Below are 15,000 nucleotides of genomic sequence, written 5' to 3'. Positions count from 1 at the left end.
TCGACTCACCCCTCACTCACCCCTCACTCACCCCTCACTCACCCCTCACTCACCCCGCACTCACCTGACTCACTCACCCCTCACTCACCCCTCACTCACCCCTCACTCACCTGACTCACTCACCCCTCACTCACCCCTCAGTCACCGACTCACCCCTCACTCACCCCTCACTCACCCCTCACTCACCCCTCAGTCACAGACTCACCCCTCACTCACCCCTCACTCACCCCTCAGTCACCAACTCACCCTTCACTCACCCCTCACTCACCTGACTCACTCACTCCTCACTCACCCCTCACTCACCCCTCACTCACCGACTCACCCCTCACTCACCGACTCCCCCCTCACTCACCCCTCACTCACCGACTCACCCCTCACTCACCCCTCACTCACCTGACTCACTCACCCCTCACTCACCCCTCACTCACCCCTCACTCACCGACTCACCCCTCACTCACCCCTCACTCACCTGACTCACTCACCCCTCACTCACCCCTCACTCACCCCTCACTCACCGACTCACCCCTCACTCACCCCTCACTCACCCCTCACTCACCAACTCACCCCTCACTCACCTGACTCACTAACCCCTCACACACCAACTCACCCCTCACTAACCCCTCACTCACCAACTCACCCCTCGCTCACCCCTCGCTCACCCCTCGCTCACCCCTCACTCACCTGACTCACTCACCCCTCACTCACCGACTCACCGACTCACCCCTCACTCACCCCTCACTCACCTGACTCACTCACCCCTCACTCACCGACTCACCCCTCACTCACCCCTCACTCATCCCGCACTCACCTGACTCACTCACCCCTCACTCACCCCTCACTCACCCCTCACTCACCCCCCACTCATCGACTCACCCCTCACTCACCCCGCACTCACCTGACTCACTCACCCCTCACTCACCCCTCACTCACCCCTCACTCACCTGACTCACTCACCCCTCACTCACCCCTCAGTCACCGACTCACCCCTCACTCACCCCTCACTCACCCCTCACTCACCCCTCAGTCACAGACTCACCCCTCACTCACCCCTCACTCACCCCTCAGTCACCAACTCACCCTTCACTCACCCCTCACTCACCTGACTCACTCACTCCTCACTCACCCGACTCACTCACTCCTCACTCACCCCTCACTCACCCCTCACTCACCGACTCACCCCTCACTCACCGACTCCCCCCTCACTCACCCCTCACTCACCGACTCACCCCTCACTCACCCCTCACTCACCTGACTCACTCACCCCTCACTCACCCCTCACTCACCCCTCACTCACCCCTCACTCACCGACTCACCCCTCACTCACCCCTCACTCACCTGACTCACTCACCCCTCACTCACCCCTCACTCACCCCTCACTCACCGACTCACCCCTCACTCACCCCTCACTCACCCCTCACTCACCAACTCACCCCTCACTCACCTGACTCACTAACCCCTCACACACCAACTCACCCCTCACTCACCAACTCACCCCTCGCTCACGCCTCGCTCACCCCTCGCTCACCCCTCACTCACCTGACTCACTCTCCCCTCACTCACCCCTCACTCACCCCTCACTCACCCCTCACTCACCGACTCACCCCTCACTCACCCCTCACTCACCCCTCACTCACCAACTCACCCCTCACTCACCTGACTCACTAACCCCTCACACACCAACTCACCCCTCACTAACCCCTCACTCACCAACTCACCCCTCGCTCACCCCTCGCTCACCCCTCGCTCACCCCTCACTCACCTGACTCACTCTCCCCTCACTCTCCCCTCACTCACCCCTCACTCACCCCTCACTCACCCCTCACTCACCCAACTCACCCCTCTTTTGTGTTTTCTTTCTCTCTTTTGTGTATTTTTCTCTCGCAATCTCTCCTCCCTGCAGGTCATTACAGTGTGAATGCCACGGTGATACAGAAAACCCCTATAGTACCCTCGTCCTGCTTCAAATCCACTTCTGCCAGGATACAGACTCTGGTGAAGAGTGAAGGCCCGGGACCAGGATCCTACAGTCCTTATAAAACTCCAGAACCTGTGAAGAGGACTATTGTACCGTACGTGTGCCTTACAGCTACGCAGTTATTCAGAAAATCCTACCTGAGCGTGACACCAAACTGTTTCTGACACTTCCAAACCGTCCCTTTACAGATGTGTAAGTGTTCTGCTTGTGTGTGTGTGTTTCAGGAGAAGGCATTATTTAGGACTCGCAGCTCCTCCTCTGCTTCCTCCTAAAGCCCTCCCACTGCCCGGACCGGGTCAGTACGACATTGTGAACTACGCTGGACCTCCCAAACACCTCATGGCCAGCGCTGCGTTCGTGTCCAGCACACGTAGGGAGACGCACCACACCAGAGGACATGGCGTCCCGGGCCCGGGTGAGACTAATGGGTCTGGCTGTCTCTCTTATTCACCTCTTTGAAATGGGTTTATCTCAGGAGCAAGAACGCTGCCTACCCCCAGAACCACCTTCTGATTCAAACACAATGATAATAGTGTGATAAATATTCCACTATAAATGTCAGATTGATGCACACGATATCTTTCAACATGCCATAATGAGCATCAGTAGATATTTTAGTTCGCAGGATCAGTAACACACGTTTACTTTTTATTTGAGCCAATTCCTATATGACACTGTGTGTCTTGAGGTTGACCCCGCTTTTGTTAAAATGATGTGTCTCTTCTTTATGTTGCAGGTTCCTATGAGCCAGATGTTCCTACGAAGCGCTCATTCCTATACAATCATGACAACATGTGGATACCAGCATAGAGACAAGCTTTCAGGAGAAAGACATTACAACACTGCAGTCTCTGATTATGGGATACAGACTTTACAGAAAAGATTTAAATACTAAGCTGTAAATGGGCATGTTCCACGAATTTATTACACATCAAAATCATATATTATATTGTTTCGTTTTTATTTTGTGACTTATCACATTCCATATTCATAAGTGTTTAGAAAGAAGAACAAACGGTGACTTTAGTCAATTTTGAAAAGGCATTTTGTTCACTGATTGACTGACTGAGTAACTAACTGACTGAGTAACTGACCAACTGAGTAAATGACCGACTGAGTGACAGACTGTCTGAGTAACTGGCTGACTGACTAACTGACTGTCTGAGTAACTGACTTTCTGAGTAACTGGCTGACTGAGCAACTGACTGACTGAGCAACTGACTGTGTGAGTGACTGACTAACTTACTGAGTAACTGACTGTCTGAGTAAATGACTGTCTAAGTAACTGACTGTCTGAGTAAATGACTGACTAAGTAACTGACTGTCTGAGTAAATGACTGACTAAGTAACTGACTGTCTGAGTAACTGACTGTCTGAGTAAATGACTGACTAAGTAACTGACTGTCTGAGTAACTGACTGAGTAAATGACTGACTAAGTAACTGACTGTCTGAGTAACTGACTGAGTAAATGACTGACTGAGTAACTGACTGTCTGAGTACCTGACTGAGTACCTGACTGTCTGAGTAAATGACTGTTTAAGTAACTGACTGTCTGAGTACCTGACTGTCTGAGTAAATGACTGTCTAAGTAACTGACTGTCTAAGTAACTGACTGTCTGAGTACCTGACTGAGTAACTGACTGTCTGGGTACCTGACTGTCTGAGTAAATGACTGTCTAAGTAACTGACTGTCTGAGTAAATGACTGACTGAGTAACTGACTGTCTGAGTACCTGACTGACTGAGTAAATGACTGTCTAAGTAACTGACTGTCTGAGTAAATGACTGAGTAAATGACTGACTGAGTAACTGACTGTCTGAGTACCTAACTGACTGAATAACTGACTGTCTGAGTAGCTAAGTGACTAAGTAACTAACTGACTGAGTAACTGACTGACTAACTGAGCAATTGACTGAATAACTAACTGACTGAGTAACTAACTGACTAAGTAACGGAACAAGTCACTGACTGACTAACTAATGTACCTACTATCTAACTGACTAACTAAGTAACTGACTGACCAAGTAATTGAGTAACTAACTGACTGACCGAGTAGCTGACTGAGTGACTGACCAAGTAACTGACTGACTGAGGTACCAACTATCTAAATGACAGACCGACTGACTAAATTGAATGATGGACCCACGGACTTAATAATGTGACTGACTGACTGTCTGACCTACTGAACAACTGACTAACTCACCGCCTCATCGCCTAATCGACTAACTGACTGACGGACTGATGACTAACTGACCGACTGACTTAACTCAACTCTGAATCCGGCACAATGTCAGAGATGTGAAACATTTTGCTGCCAGCTGTTCATTTCCCAGTATGTTAGATTTCTCATCCATTAGTGTGGATGCAGAAATTAGCCTGTTGCTAAGTATAAACTAACAGCTGAAAGCCTGAGACTACTTTAAATCTGTTCCTGCTTAACAGCTGATGCTGGATCAGTCAGGCTGGGTCGTGGTTTGCTACGAGAGACGTCTAACGCACTGGTTCTGGGTCAGTCGTTGAGCAGGTGGAGGAATCGGAGCTCAAAGCCACAGCAAATGTCGACGGTGATGGCGTGGGTGTGTGCGTGCTTCAACGTGAGCGATGTGGACGGACGCAAATCAACGCCGCATGACTTTAAATACAAATTTAGGCAGTTCCCTGCTGTCCAAAGCCTCGATGCTGCTGGATGTTGTAACTGTAACGTCTAATGGCGTGGGCGTTAATCTTGTGACTTCCTCCCTCCACCCGTCTTCCTTTCCTGCGATGACTCCTTGTTGTCAGTTTAACACCAGATCCTTGGATCATTCTCAGGGCTCTTACAACAGCAAGACACAGTTACACGACACGACACGATCCATTTCTAACCTAGCGGTTGTCAGGACATTTCGACAAAGTGAATAAAACGGATCCGATTCAGATTTCTGACGGCTGTGAGATCTGATTCAGAGTCACGACAGCTGTTACTCGAGACCCTTCCTACAGTAGAACAGATGCAGCATTCCCCAAACAGTCCTCACAGCAGAACCTGTGGTACTTCCTGTACCGTAGACATGAACAGATAATGTGTTTTAAATGGATACAAAGACATTATACAGTGGATGCGGCAGAGTGTCTCCTGGGCCGTTGTTTGAAGTTGACGTGACCTTAACGTGACCACTGGGAAGCTTTTAAATCGAGTTCCTAACATGCTAGCATCCTAACATCCACTGAAACAACAGCCTCTTTTCACACTCCGCAGCTATCAGATGGAAACAGAAGGGTGTCTGATGCGAGGACGTAACGTTTACGTCACTGTAGCACGTCCTCAGGCGTCCAGCAGCACAGGTTTCTGTTGTTTAATTCATGATGATCTATTTTCATCCCGGCAGCGCCGGTGACGTCAGAGACCAGCTCACCAGCTGATAACGTCCAAATCTGTGCCCTCGAGTTGGTTCTGTCTTTTGTTGCGGATTCCATGTGAATTCACCTCACCCCAAAGTAAACCCTAATGCGCTCTGCATATATATGACCTATTCTGCAATATATTTGCGATTGTCAAGATTTGGGCCCGGGACGCGTCATGTGACGTCTTCCATCCAAAGCCCTCTTCGATTCACATACGTCGAACGCGAGTACAGCTAAAAGGTCTCGTTTACCAACAAACATCGTCGCGGAAAGCCCGTGCGAAACAGTTTTGTGCGATTGCGATTTCAACAATTTAAAAAAAAAAAAAAAAAAAAAACGCAAATTAAGCATTTTTGGCTTCAACAATCACACAAAAAAAGAAACCCTCTGCGAAATCCTGCACGGACCGGATTGCATTTTCATTCCTTCGTCTTCATTAAGCGCTGTATCCGGGTCAGGATCGAAGTGTATCCAGAACGCTAGGTGTGAGGTAGGAGGAAACCAGGGAACCCGGAGGAAACCCGTGTAAACCCACCCTACTGTTCAGAATGGACCTTTCCATACTTCATTTATCAGAGGGACGTCGGTTACATGTTTTTTTAAAAAATTTTTTACACGTCTCCTCTGTGATAAAACTCTGGCATCCAGACAGGAGCGCGTTAGTTTCTGGAAGGTTGTGTTTTCCGCAAATCCGGATGTTTATGTTGTGCAGTGATACCAGGCGCTGGAGCAGAGAAGAGACTCTGGCTCTCGTTTCAGTTCGGGGAGAACCAAAGTTCCTGCAGCAACCTGAAAAGTCCAGCAAAGCAATAATCGCAAAAGTATCAATACGAAGCTTCCATTTTTCATTTCACGACCCAGGAAGCGTTTAAAAACCGCTGGTAATTCCGCGTGTAATATTCTCAGAGGAGGACGGAGGAGAACACCCACACGGCCGATCCGGGCGGAAATAAAAGCGCGGAGACGCACCTGTGAAACGAGAAATGACCCCCACTCCCCCATGCGCATTTAATCCCATGCAAGTAGGGCTAATTTGTTTTGCAAACTCGAACTTCGAAGGAAACCCGCCGCCGCTGTTAAAATACAGGATGTGACTGAAGAGCTGTGGAATTTTTAACCCAACGTTGTCTAAAATAGAATCGAAAATGCAGAAGTATATGTCCTAACCCGGCGTCGTGCTCCCGGAAGTCCTGTGGTGATTTATGTTTATGTGTATGTTATTCATACGGTGAGATTTCATCTCTACGTACACAAAAGACGACTCGGTCTGTTAAAGCGGCGCTTAAAATAAACCGCCGGCGAGGAAAAGTCTGGAGTATAACGTTTTAATTGCTCTGCAGCACAGATAAAAGTGACTTCCTTTTTACAGCTCACGTTTTATTTACCACATGGCACGCGCGTTTTCTCATCTGTTTTCTTCATCGTAGATGTTCACACAAGCTTTTTTACACAGCTGGAGGTGTATATAACCTCATACTGTAAGCGTTTATGCATTATGACTATATCTGATGTAAAAAGGAAAGTTCTTTTTATTTTATTTTATTTTTTGGCTGAGCTTCAGAGGAGTTGTACTTTGATTACTTGCACTTTGACCCCCATTGTTTTTGTTTTGTTTTTTGTTTTTTTTTCAAAAGAGACTTTGAACTTCTGTCTAACATTATTATTTCGGTGACCTGCAAGTGAAGATCTTCCAATTTATCACGGACATTTATTTTTCGATTCTTAATGATTAGTGATTACACAACAAAGAACGTTCCGGCGATAACTCGTACCCCGAATATAATTTATACACGACATCGTGTCCGTGTAGTTTTACTTTTAATACTTCACCCTTAAACAGGTATTTTCAGGCAGGGTGAGTTTCACTCAATCATATTAGCATGAATATACTGTAATAATACTTTGTGTGCACGTGTGTGTGTGTGCGTGCGTGCGTGCGTGTGTTTCACATGATTAGATTTGGCCGTGATCATTTAATCAGCCTTATCAGAAAGCTCCTGAGGTGCAGGAAATGATAAAAACATCCATCCATCTATCCATTTTCTGTACCGCTGATCCTATACAGGGTCACAGGGACCCTGGAGGATATCCCAGGGGGCTCGGGGCTCGGGGCACGAGGCGGGGCGGGGGACACCAACTCATCACAGGGCACATTCACACACACTACGGACAATTTGGAAATGCTAATCAGCCTACAGCGCATGTCTGTGGGCTGGGGGAGGAGACCGGAGTACCCCGAGAAAACCCCCAAAGCACGGGGAGAACATGCAAACTCTGCACACAGGGTGGAGGCATATTTGTCCCCTTTCCATCAGCGGCTATATGATGTTGAGATCCATCTTTTCACACCGAGGACAACTGAGGGACTTGTACGCGACTATTACACAAGGTGCAAACGTTCACTGATGCTCCAGAAGGTAACACGATACATTGAGAGGCAGGGGGGTGTAAACTTTTGAACAGGATGGTCGGTGTAAATTGTTCGTATTTTGTCTTCTGGGAAACATGTAACTATCATATTTAACATCTGAAGGGCGGGACTAAATAAAAAAAAAAGATAAAAAGTTCTTTACAAAATAATAGAATTGTATTGTGACATATATATATATATATATATCCACATATATTTGTATACTTTTTATACTTTATATAGTAGAAAGATCGATAAAAAAAATCATAAATATATGATTAACAATGAATCAACATTTGTTTATATAATTATGTTTTATTTATTTATTTATTCCTTTGAAATGATATACTGGTGTTTAAACACCATAGATACATGTACATATAATAATAATAATAATAATAATAATAATAATAATAGTAGTAGTAGTAATAATAATAACAATAATAATAATTATAAAGTAGTAGTAGTAGTAGTACTAGTCATAGTAGTAATAATAATAATAATAGTAGTAGTAATAATAATAGTAATAAATAATAATAATAATAATTATAATAGTAGTAGTAGTACTAGTCGTAGTAATAATTAATAATAATAATAATAATAATAATAATAAACAAATAAACAAACAGTGGGAGAGTGGGTCATTTCTGAAAAAAAAACACCCCCCAAAAAACACCTGAAAATTCTTTCACATTAAATTAATTATGAAATGTAACAAATAAAAGTCATTGTTTTACTTCACTTTGAAGTAAACTGTGTAAAAAGACGTTTATGTTTCGCAGACTTTCACTTTTAAACATGACATCAAGTCCGTTCTATTTTCGCCCAAGTGAAGAATTCCTCCCAGTGCTGCTGGGACAGAGAGGAGGAGTCTGTGAGCAGCGCGCGGGGGGGGATTTTAAATCCTGTATTTTTATTTTCCTTATTCGCAGAAAAACAAAGCAGGAAAACATCAAAAGGTATTTAAAACGGTGTCATAATTCCGTCAATACGCCTTTTAACATGGGTTAGGAAGGTGATTATTTCGGTTTTGGGTTTTGTATGAGCAGGACCTCCCCCCTGTCTTGTCCTGGGTAGATGGTAGAGTCCGGTATAGCTCGGCTGTTCCTCAGAGCGGTTTCATTGCGGCGGGTTGGCAGGGCAACGGACCGGATCTCGGCGCCCTCTGCTTCTGGTTTTAGATCTATTTTTAATCATATTCGATAAAACAGCAGGAGTCGTTTTTAATTCCGCGAAGCAGGACGGTTTGTTGTTAGACTGTCTGGTGAGAAAGCTGTGTTTGGGGTGTTAGAAGGCTGGAAGAACTGCTTTTGTTCTTAGCTGAGGGTTTTTTTTTTCTTTTTGGGGATTGACTGATGGAATGACGGAGTGTGCAGAGGAAGAGCAAAGAGCTTAAACACACACACACACACACACACTCACTGAGAGAAAATGGAGAACAGAGATCTGGAGATGAGCTTGGAGGAGAAGCTGACTCTGAGTGATAAAGGTAAGAGACTGTGAGCTCCATGAGATCTTTTCTTCTCCTGCTCTCAGAAGATGCAGGGGTCTCGTGCTGCTTTAAGACTTTAACCCTCTCGCTTCTCGGCGGTTTTATTTTCTGAGCAGAATCACGGTTTTAAAGGCATGTCATGTCCTTCCACTGACTCTCAGGTTCCTCCCGCATGGACATACGGTATGTCCTGATAGACCAGGAGCAGGGAGCATTAGGAGTCTGGGACACACCCTGGGACGGTCTTCCAGTGTGCCAGAGGTTACTGTGTTTACTGTGTTTCCTTTACAGCTGCTGCTTCTGGGTTTCTCTTTCACTCCGGGTTTCCTCCCTCACATTCCCCCTTACGCACCACACTTCTTCTGAACAGCTCATGATTCCAAGGGTCCAAGCACCGAGTGGTAGGAACTCTTCTTCCTCTTCTTCTTCCTCTTCTTCCTCTTCTTCTTCCTCTTCTTCCTCTTCTTCTTCCTCTTCCTCTTCTGCTTCCTCTTCTTCTTCCTCTTCTTCCTCTTCTTCTGCCTCTTCTTCTTCTTCTTCCTCCTCTTCTTCCTCTTCTTCTTCCTCTTCCTCTTCTTCTTCCTCTTCTTCTTCTTCTTCTTGCTCTTCCTCTTCTTGCTCTTCTTCTTCTTCCTCTTCTTCCTCCTCTTCTTCCTCTTCTTCCTCTTCTTCTTCCTCTTCTTCCTCTTCTTCCTCCTCTTCTTCTTCTTCTTCTTCCACTTCTTCTTCCTCTTCTTCCTCTTCTTTTTCCTCTTCTTCCTCTTCTTCTTCCTCTTCTTCTTCCTCTTCTTCTTCTTCTTCCTCTTCTTCCTCTTCTTCTTCCTCTTCTTCTTCCACTTCTTCTTCCTCTTCTTCCACTTCTTCCTCTTCTTCCTCTTCTTCTTCTTCCTCCTCTTCCTCTTCCTCTTCTTCTTCCTCTTCCTCTTCTTCTTCCTCTTCTTCTTCTTCTTCATCTTCCTCTTCCTCTTCTTCTTCCTCTTCTTCCTCTTCTTCTTCTTCTTCACTGGTGGACAAATCCTGATATGTTCTTGCCATGCTCTCTCATACCCCCTCTATTTGGTATATTAATATTACGGGTCCAAGCACTTCTTCTTCTTCTTCTTCTTCTTCTTCTTCTTCTTCTTCAGTGGTGCACAGGCCCTAATATTTGCTTGCCATGTTCCCTCATATCATTTACATTTTGTTTATTATTCGAAGGGGTCCAAGCACCAAGTGGTAGGAATCCATCTTCTTCTTCTTCCTCTTCCTCTTCTTCTTCTTCACTGGTGGACAAATCCTGATATGTTCTTGCCATGCTCTCTCATACCCCCTCCATTTGGTTTATTAATATTAGGGGTCCAAGCACTTCTTCTTCTTCTTCTTCTTCTTCAGTGGTGCACAGGCCCTTATATTTGCTTGCCATGTTCCCTCATATCATTTACGTTCTGTTTATTATTCGAAGGGGTCCAAGCACCAAGTGGTAGGAACCCTTCATCTTCTTCTTCTTCTTCTTCTTCTTCTTCTTCTTCTTCTGTAGATTAATTTCAGCATGACTGTTTCACGGAAAGCACGTAGTCGAACTTTTCAGATCGTCTTGTATGCTGTTCCCAAAGAAATTCCCATGGAGCACTTTATTATCACATAAACAAGTACAGTAGCAGTACACAAGCCTCCTGTTTTCATCAAAACGCTCATTTTGCTTCAAAGTGGTGATGCTAGATATACTAACTACACGTCTGAGAGACTCTTCCGTCGCGTTCTTCTGTCCAGATTGCAGTGTACGTATAATCTGCTGGGTTGTTATTAGGGGCCCAGGCTCTCCATGCATCGTCGTCTGTGAGAATTATAATAATGACTGTTATTATTTCTGTTATGGAGAAGGGCTAGCGTACCGTATAATAGGATCGAGGGAAACCAGTGGGAAAGAGTCGTTAATTCAGATCTTGACATCGAAATAAGTCGAAATAAATCGTCAGGCGCGTCAGCTTCACGCACGTGGCCCGAGGTCACGTGTAGAGCGCGACGGCATTTTTCGCGCATCAGCAGGCTGTGATTTTGAAGGATGCCGACGCCGCGTACCAGAAACACGCCCGCTCGTCCTCACTCTCGCTCCCGTCAGAGCGTCGTTTCGCAGATCTTTAGTCCGGGTTCGGATCCGGAAACCGAACCCACGTGGCGGAGATCTGGGAACGTGACACCGGCGTGCACTGTGTTTGTGGAAGGAGCGCGTGATGATCGGAGCACACTCGGTGTTTTAACGAGAGGATCTGCCGGAGGGGAGACGTGAAGGATAGACGTGTCTCACACACACACACACACACACACACACAGGACAAAAACACATTCCTTCTCCATGACGCAGACCTGCTCTCACAAAAGCAGCCTATCATCGTATACCGTGAGATGTACATGAAGTTTCATTCCAGGATGTTGGATCACGTTAACCGTGGCGATCGGGACACGCCGGCCGTCGCGTACGTTCTCTCCGTTAGAGAATTCTCTTCACATCCTGCGTTTATTAACGCGAGCGCGTCTTACATGCTTTATAACCGTTTATAACACCGCTATGCGTCACGCACTCGCAGCGTGCGTCATGATTAGCCGACGCTACGTCCCTGTGTCTCGCCCTGGGACCAGGTCAGACCACTGCAGATAGACGATTATATAACGTCAGGCTCGAGGACGGCATGGAACTCTCCCTGAGCATGCGGTGTAGTCACAGTAACAGCGTTTAACACATTTGAAAGACTCGTCCGTGTGTATTTTATGGCGAATGTGGATTTTCGTCCATTTTATCGTAGCTGGATATCCTGCTATGATGTGCATTTTGTGTATTATTATTATTATTATTATTATTATTATTACTACTAGGGGCCCAAGCACTCGATGAGACTCTTCATCAGATTTCGATTCCGATACAAAGGATACGTTTGGCTAAACCCTGCGTTCGCAAAGCAAACGTCTACTGCATAAACGTATACGTCTGCAACACGTAAAAATTGCGATCGTATTCATTTCTCGTTACGATTACAAGGTCGTTACAAGGTCTAGGACGCTGCCGTTCATTAGGGCTGGGGGATGTGACAAAAATATCATATCGCGGCCCTTGAGGACATTTCTGCCACACCCGATGCGTATCACGATATATAACTTGGCTCACAAACTGTCTGCAAAACAGTAGTTTAAAAAAGAGAGTTACCACGACGACGACGACGATGCTTTTCTTTAACCCCTAGAAAGACGAAGAAGATGAAGTAAAAATTATTTCATTTGTGATTATTTAAAAAAAATCCGTCACCGTACCAACGATATCTCAGAAAAGTGTATCGCGTAATCATGTATCGCGATATCGATATTACTCGGATATATCGCCCAGCCCTAGTAATCATGATCTCGTTCGAAATGTCTACGTTACAGTTTAAGCGTCTTTTCTTCTGTACGGAGCGTTTCTGGGGGGTTTTTTTGGAGAAGGTTCCGAGTTAGCGTTCTGAATTGGACTTCGGGAGCGCAGTACTCATAAATATTCAACGTGTGGGAGTGTCCACGGTGAGAAAATGAAATAAAAGTACTCTAAACTGCTATTCGGTATTCGACCTCGGCGCGATAAAGACCCGATCTCGGCTAGCCCTGGTCTCGGACTTGCGTCCGAGTCTTACCGACTGCAGGTTAGAATCTAGATCCGACTCCATGTTTGTTTTGGAGCCGCCCACTTTTCCGCAAGCCGATCTCCTGACCCTGTTTTTGCAGACGTGAAGGGCTGATTGTTGTGTTTGGGGTAAATGGAGCACTTCTCATAGCCGCAGCTACCGACTCATGAGCTGCAAGCAAAAAAACATCCCCGAACCCCCATGGATAGTGTTTCACATCTGGGGCAAACAAAGAAACACACCGCAGTCCGTCGGTCCTTTGCTCCAAACTTTTCACACGTAACCGTCGCTTCACTTCCTGTTTCCGGGAATAATCAGAGTCGGTTCTGCGGGGTTCTCAAAAAAAAAAACCCCTCACAACACAGGGTTTGCGTTTTTGGAAGAGTAGCGCTAGAACCGTATAAGGCCCCTGGAGGAACGTTTGGGTTCTTGTGGCTTCTCCCCGGAGGAAGGCGAGTGGCTGGATTCCTGGTGGACAAATGTGTGTGTGATATCCCAGGATTCCCGGGAATGTGCACTTCCCAAACGCCTCAGGAACGGCTGGCGCGTGACTGGGGGGGATTTCCACCGAAACACAAAACACACAAGATAACAGACGACTTCAGGTGTGTGTGTGTGTGTGTGTGTGTATAAAATAACCATCCGAGCCTGATAATCTTATACGCCTATAAATAACGAGGCAGAACAGGAAGCTCGTGGCTCTGTACTCCGTCATCAGTGGCCTTGTGTTTATGAGACTCGTCCAAGACCGAACTTGTTCAAAGAGACACCTTTTAGCCCATAACAACAGGAAGAGAAGTCTCCCTCTCTCCCTCTCTCTCTCTCCCTCTCTCTCTCTCTCTCTCTCTCCCTCTCTCTCTCTCTCTCTCTCTCTCTCTCTCTCTCTCCCTCTCTCTCTCTCTCTCTCTCTCTCTCTCTCTCTCTCTCAGGAGATTCGTCGGAGATTCGTCGGCGCTGTGGCTGTACGGTGAATATTAAGTAAGGAATAAAACACCCGGTGTCATGCGGTTACAGGGACATAACAGCCCCCGCAGCTTCGTTACCGAGAACTCCTCTGTCCCGAAGACGTCGGAAAACTTACGCAAGGAGACTCCTTCCGTAAAATGTTACACGAGCACGCGCGTCCCTTACCGGAAACTTCCACCGCTCGACCGATTCCACACGTCTTCCTCGCTTTTTAATAAAGCGGGTCCCTGCGAACGAGCTGTCGCTATGGAAACCCACAGCGCACGATAAGACGAACCCGTGATTCGCAGCTGCGCTACCGTCAGAGCCGCCGTTTTAGAAAACGTATTGAACACCCTCTGGCCAATCACGGTCCAGAACTCAGCGGCGCCGTGGAGTGATCACTGGTGATACATGTTGTGCCTGGAAATCCTCCTCCTCGGCGGAAGCCACAGGAAGCAGGAGTCCATTTTGTAACGCGGCGTTTCAGGAAAGACACAGCCGACAGGGCCGAGAACGTGTTCCCCCTCCTCCTCCTCCTCCTCCTCGTCTTCCTCGCCCCCCTCGTCCTCCTCCTCCTCCTCCTCCTCCTCCTCTCCGAGCTTCCTCAGTTCCTGATGAAACATTTCCTGGCTGCGCTTGCAGACTGCATGACCAGTTGGAAATTCGATCCTCTGGGCCAAAGGTCCAACTCAGCACACATCAGACTCGCTACATCACTGTACTGAGATTATAACCGATATAAGTCTACACTGTATGCCAGGGTGGGTGCAAAAGTTTGTACACCCCCTAAATACAGAAGTAAATACAGGAGTAAATTGAGTGTGCTGTGCTAGTATTGAGGGTTATTTTCTCAGACAGGATTATTATTATTATTATTATTATTATTATGATTATGATTAAACTCCCTCACAAGGGCACCACGTAGTGATCAGGAAAACTGGAACAAACCATTTCCAAGCAGACGGGGGTGGGCGGGGGAGGATCTTGCGACAATCCAGACAGTTACAACACCACGCTGGCGTGTTTACCCTCGCAGTCTCGTACCGGTTCACACGTCCCGAGCCCGGGAGTCGGATCACGTCATTCCTGGTGTTTAATCAGCAGAGAATTTCACACAGCTCAGCAGAACCGATGAAGATCCTGAGACGGCTAGCGATAGAATAA

At 46.6% G+C, this 15,000-nt stretch overlaps 2 protein-coding genes across 10 annotated transcripts in view; both read left to right on the top strand.

Moving 5' to 3' along the window:
• stpg1 (sperm-tail PG-rich repeat containing 1) overlaps window positions 1–2,917 on the top strand; it is a 7,941-nt gene extending 5,024 nt beyond the window's left edge. For 4 of the 5 annotated variants that reach the window (XM_017484556.3, XM_053685472.1, XM_053685473.1 and 1 more), the window contains exons 7-9: window positions 1,901–2,069; window positions 2,200–2,390; window positions 2,712–2,917. In XM_017484556.3, coding sequence (XP_017340045.1) covers window positions 1,901–2,069; window positions 2,200–2,390; window positions 2,712–2,785 — 434 coding nt within the window. In that variant the 3' untranslated portion in view covers window positions 2,786–2,917. 5 annotated transcript variants of the gene reach the window in all.
• Window positions 2,918–8,881: 5,964 nt separating this feature from the next.
• The window catches only part of map7d1b (MAP7 domain containing 1b), a 51,102-nt gene continuing 44,983 nt past the window's right edge, over window positions 8,882–15,000 (top strand). For 4 of the 5 annotated variants that reach the window (XM_017484994.2, XM_017484993.3, XM_017484995.2 and 1 more), the window contains exon 1: window positions 8,882–9,259. In XM_017484994.2, coding sequence (XP_017340483.1) covers window positions 9,202–9,259 — 58 coding nt within the window. In that variant the 5' untranslated portion in view covers window positions 8,882–9,201. The remainder of the gene's footprint in view (window positions 9,260–15,000) is intronic. The other variant, XM_017484996.2, reaches the window with a different exon arrangement.

Source organism: Ictalurus punctatus, chromosome 14 (genome assembly GCF_001660625.3).
Source record: "Ictalurus punctatus breed USDA103 chromosome 14, Coco_2.0, whole genome shotgun sequence".
Lineage (NCBI taxonomy): Eukaryota > Metazoa > Chordata > Actinopteri > Siluriformes > Ictaluridae > Ictalurus > Ictalurus punctatus.
This window is presented reverse-complemented; position numbering and strand designations above follow the sequence as displayed.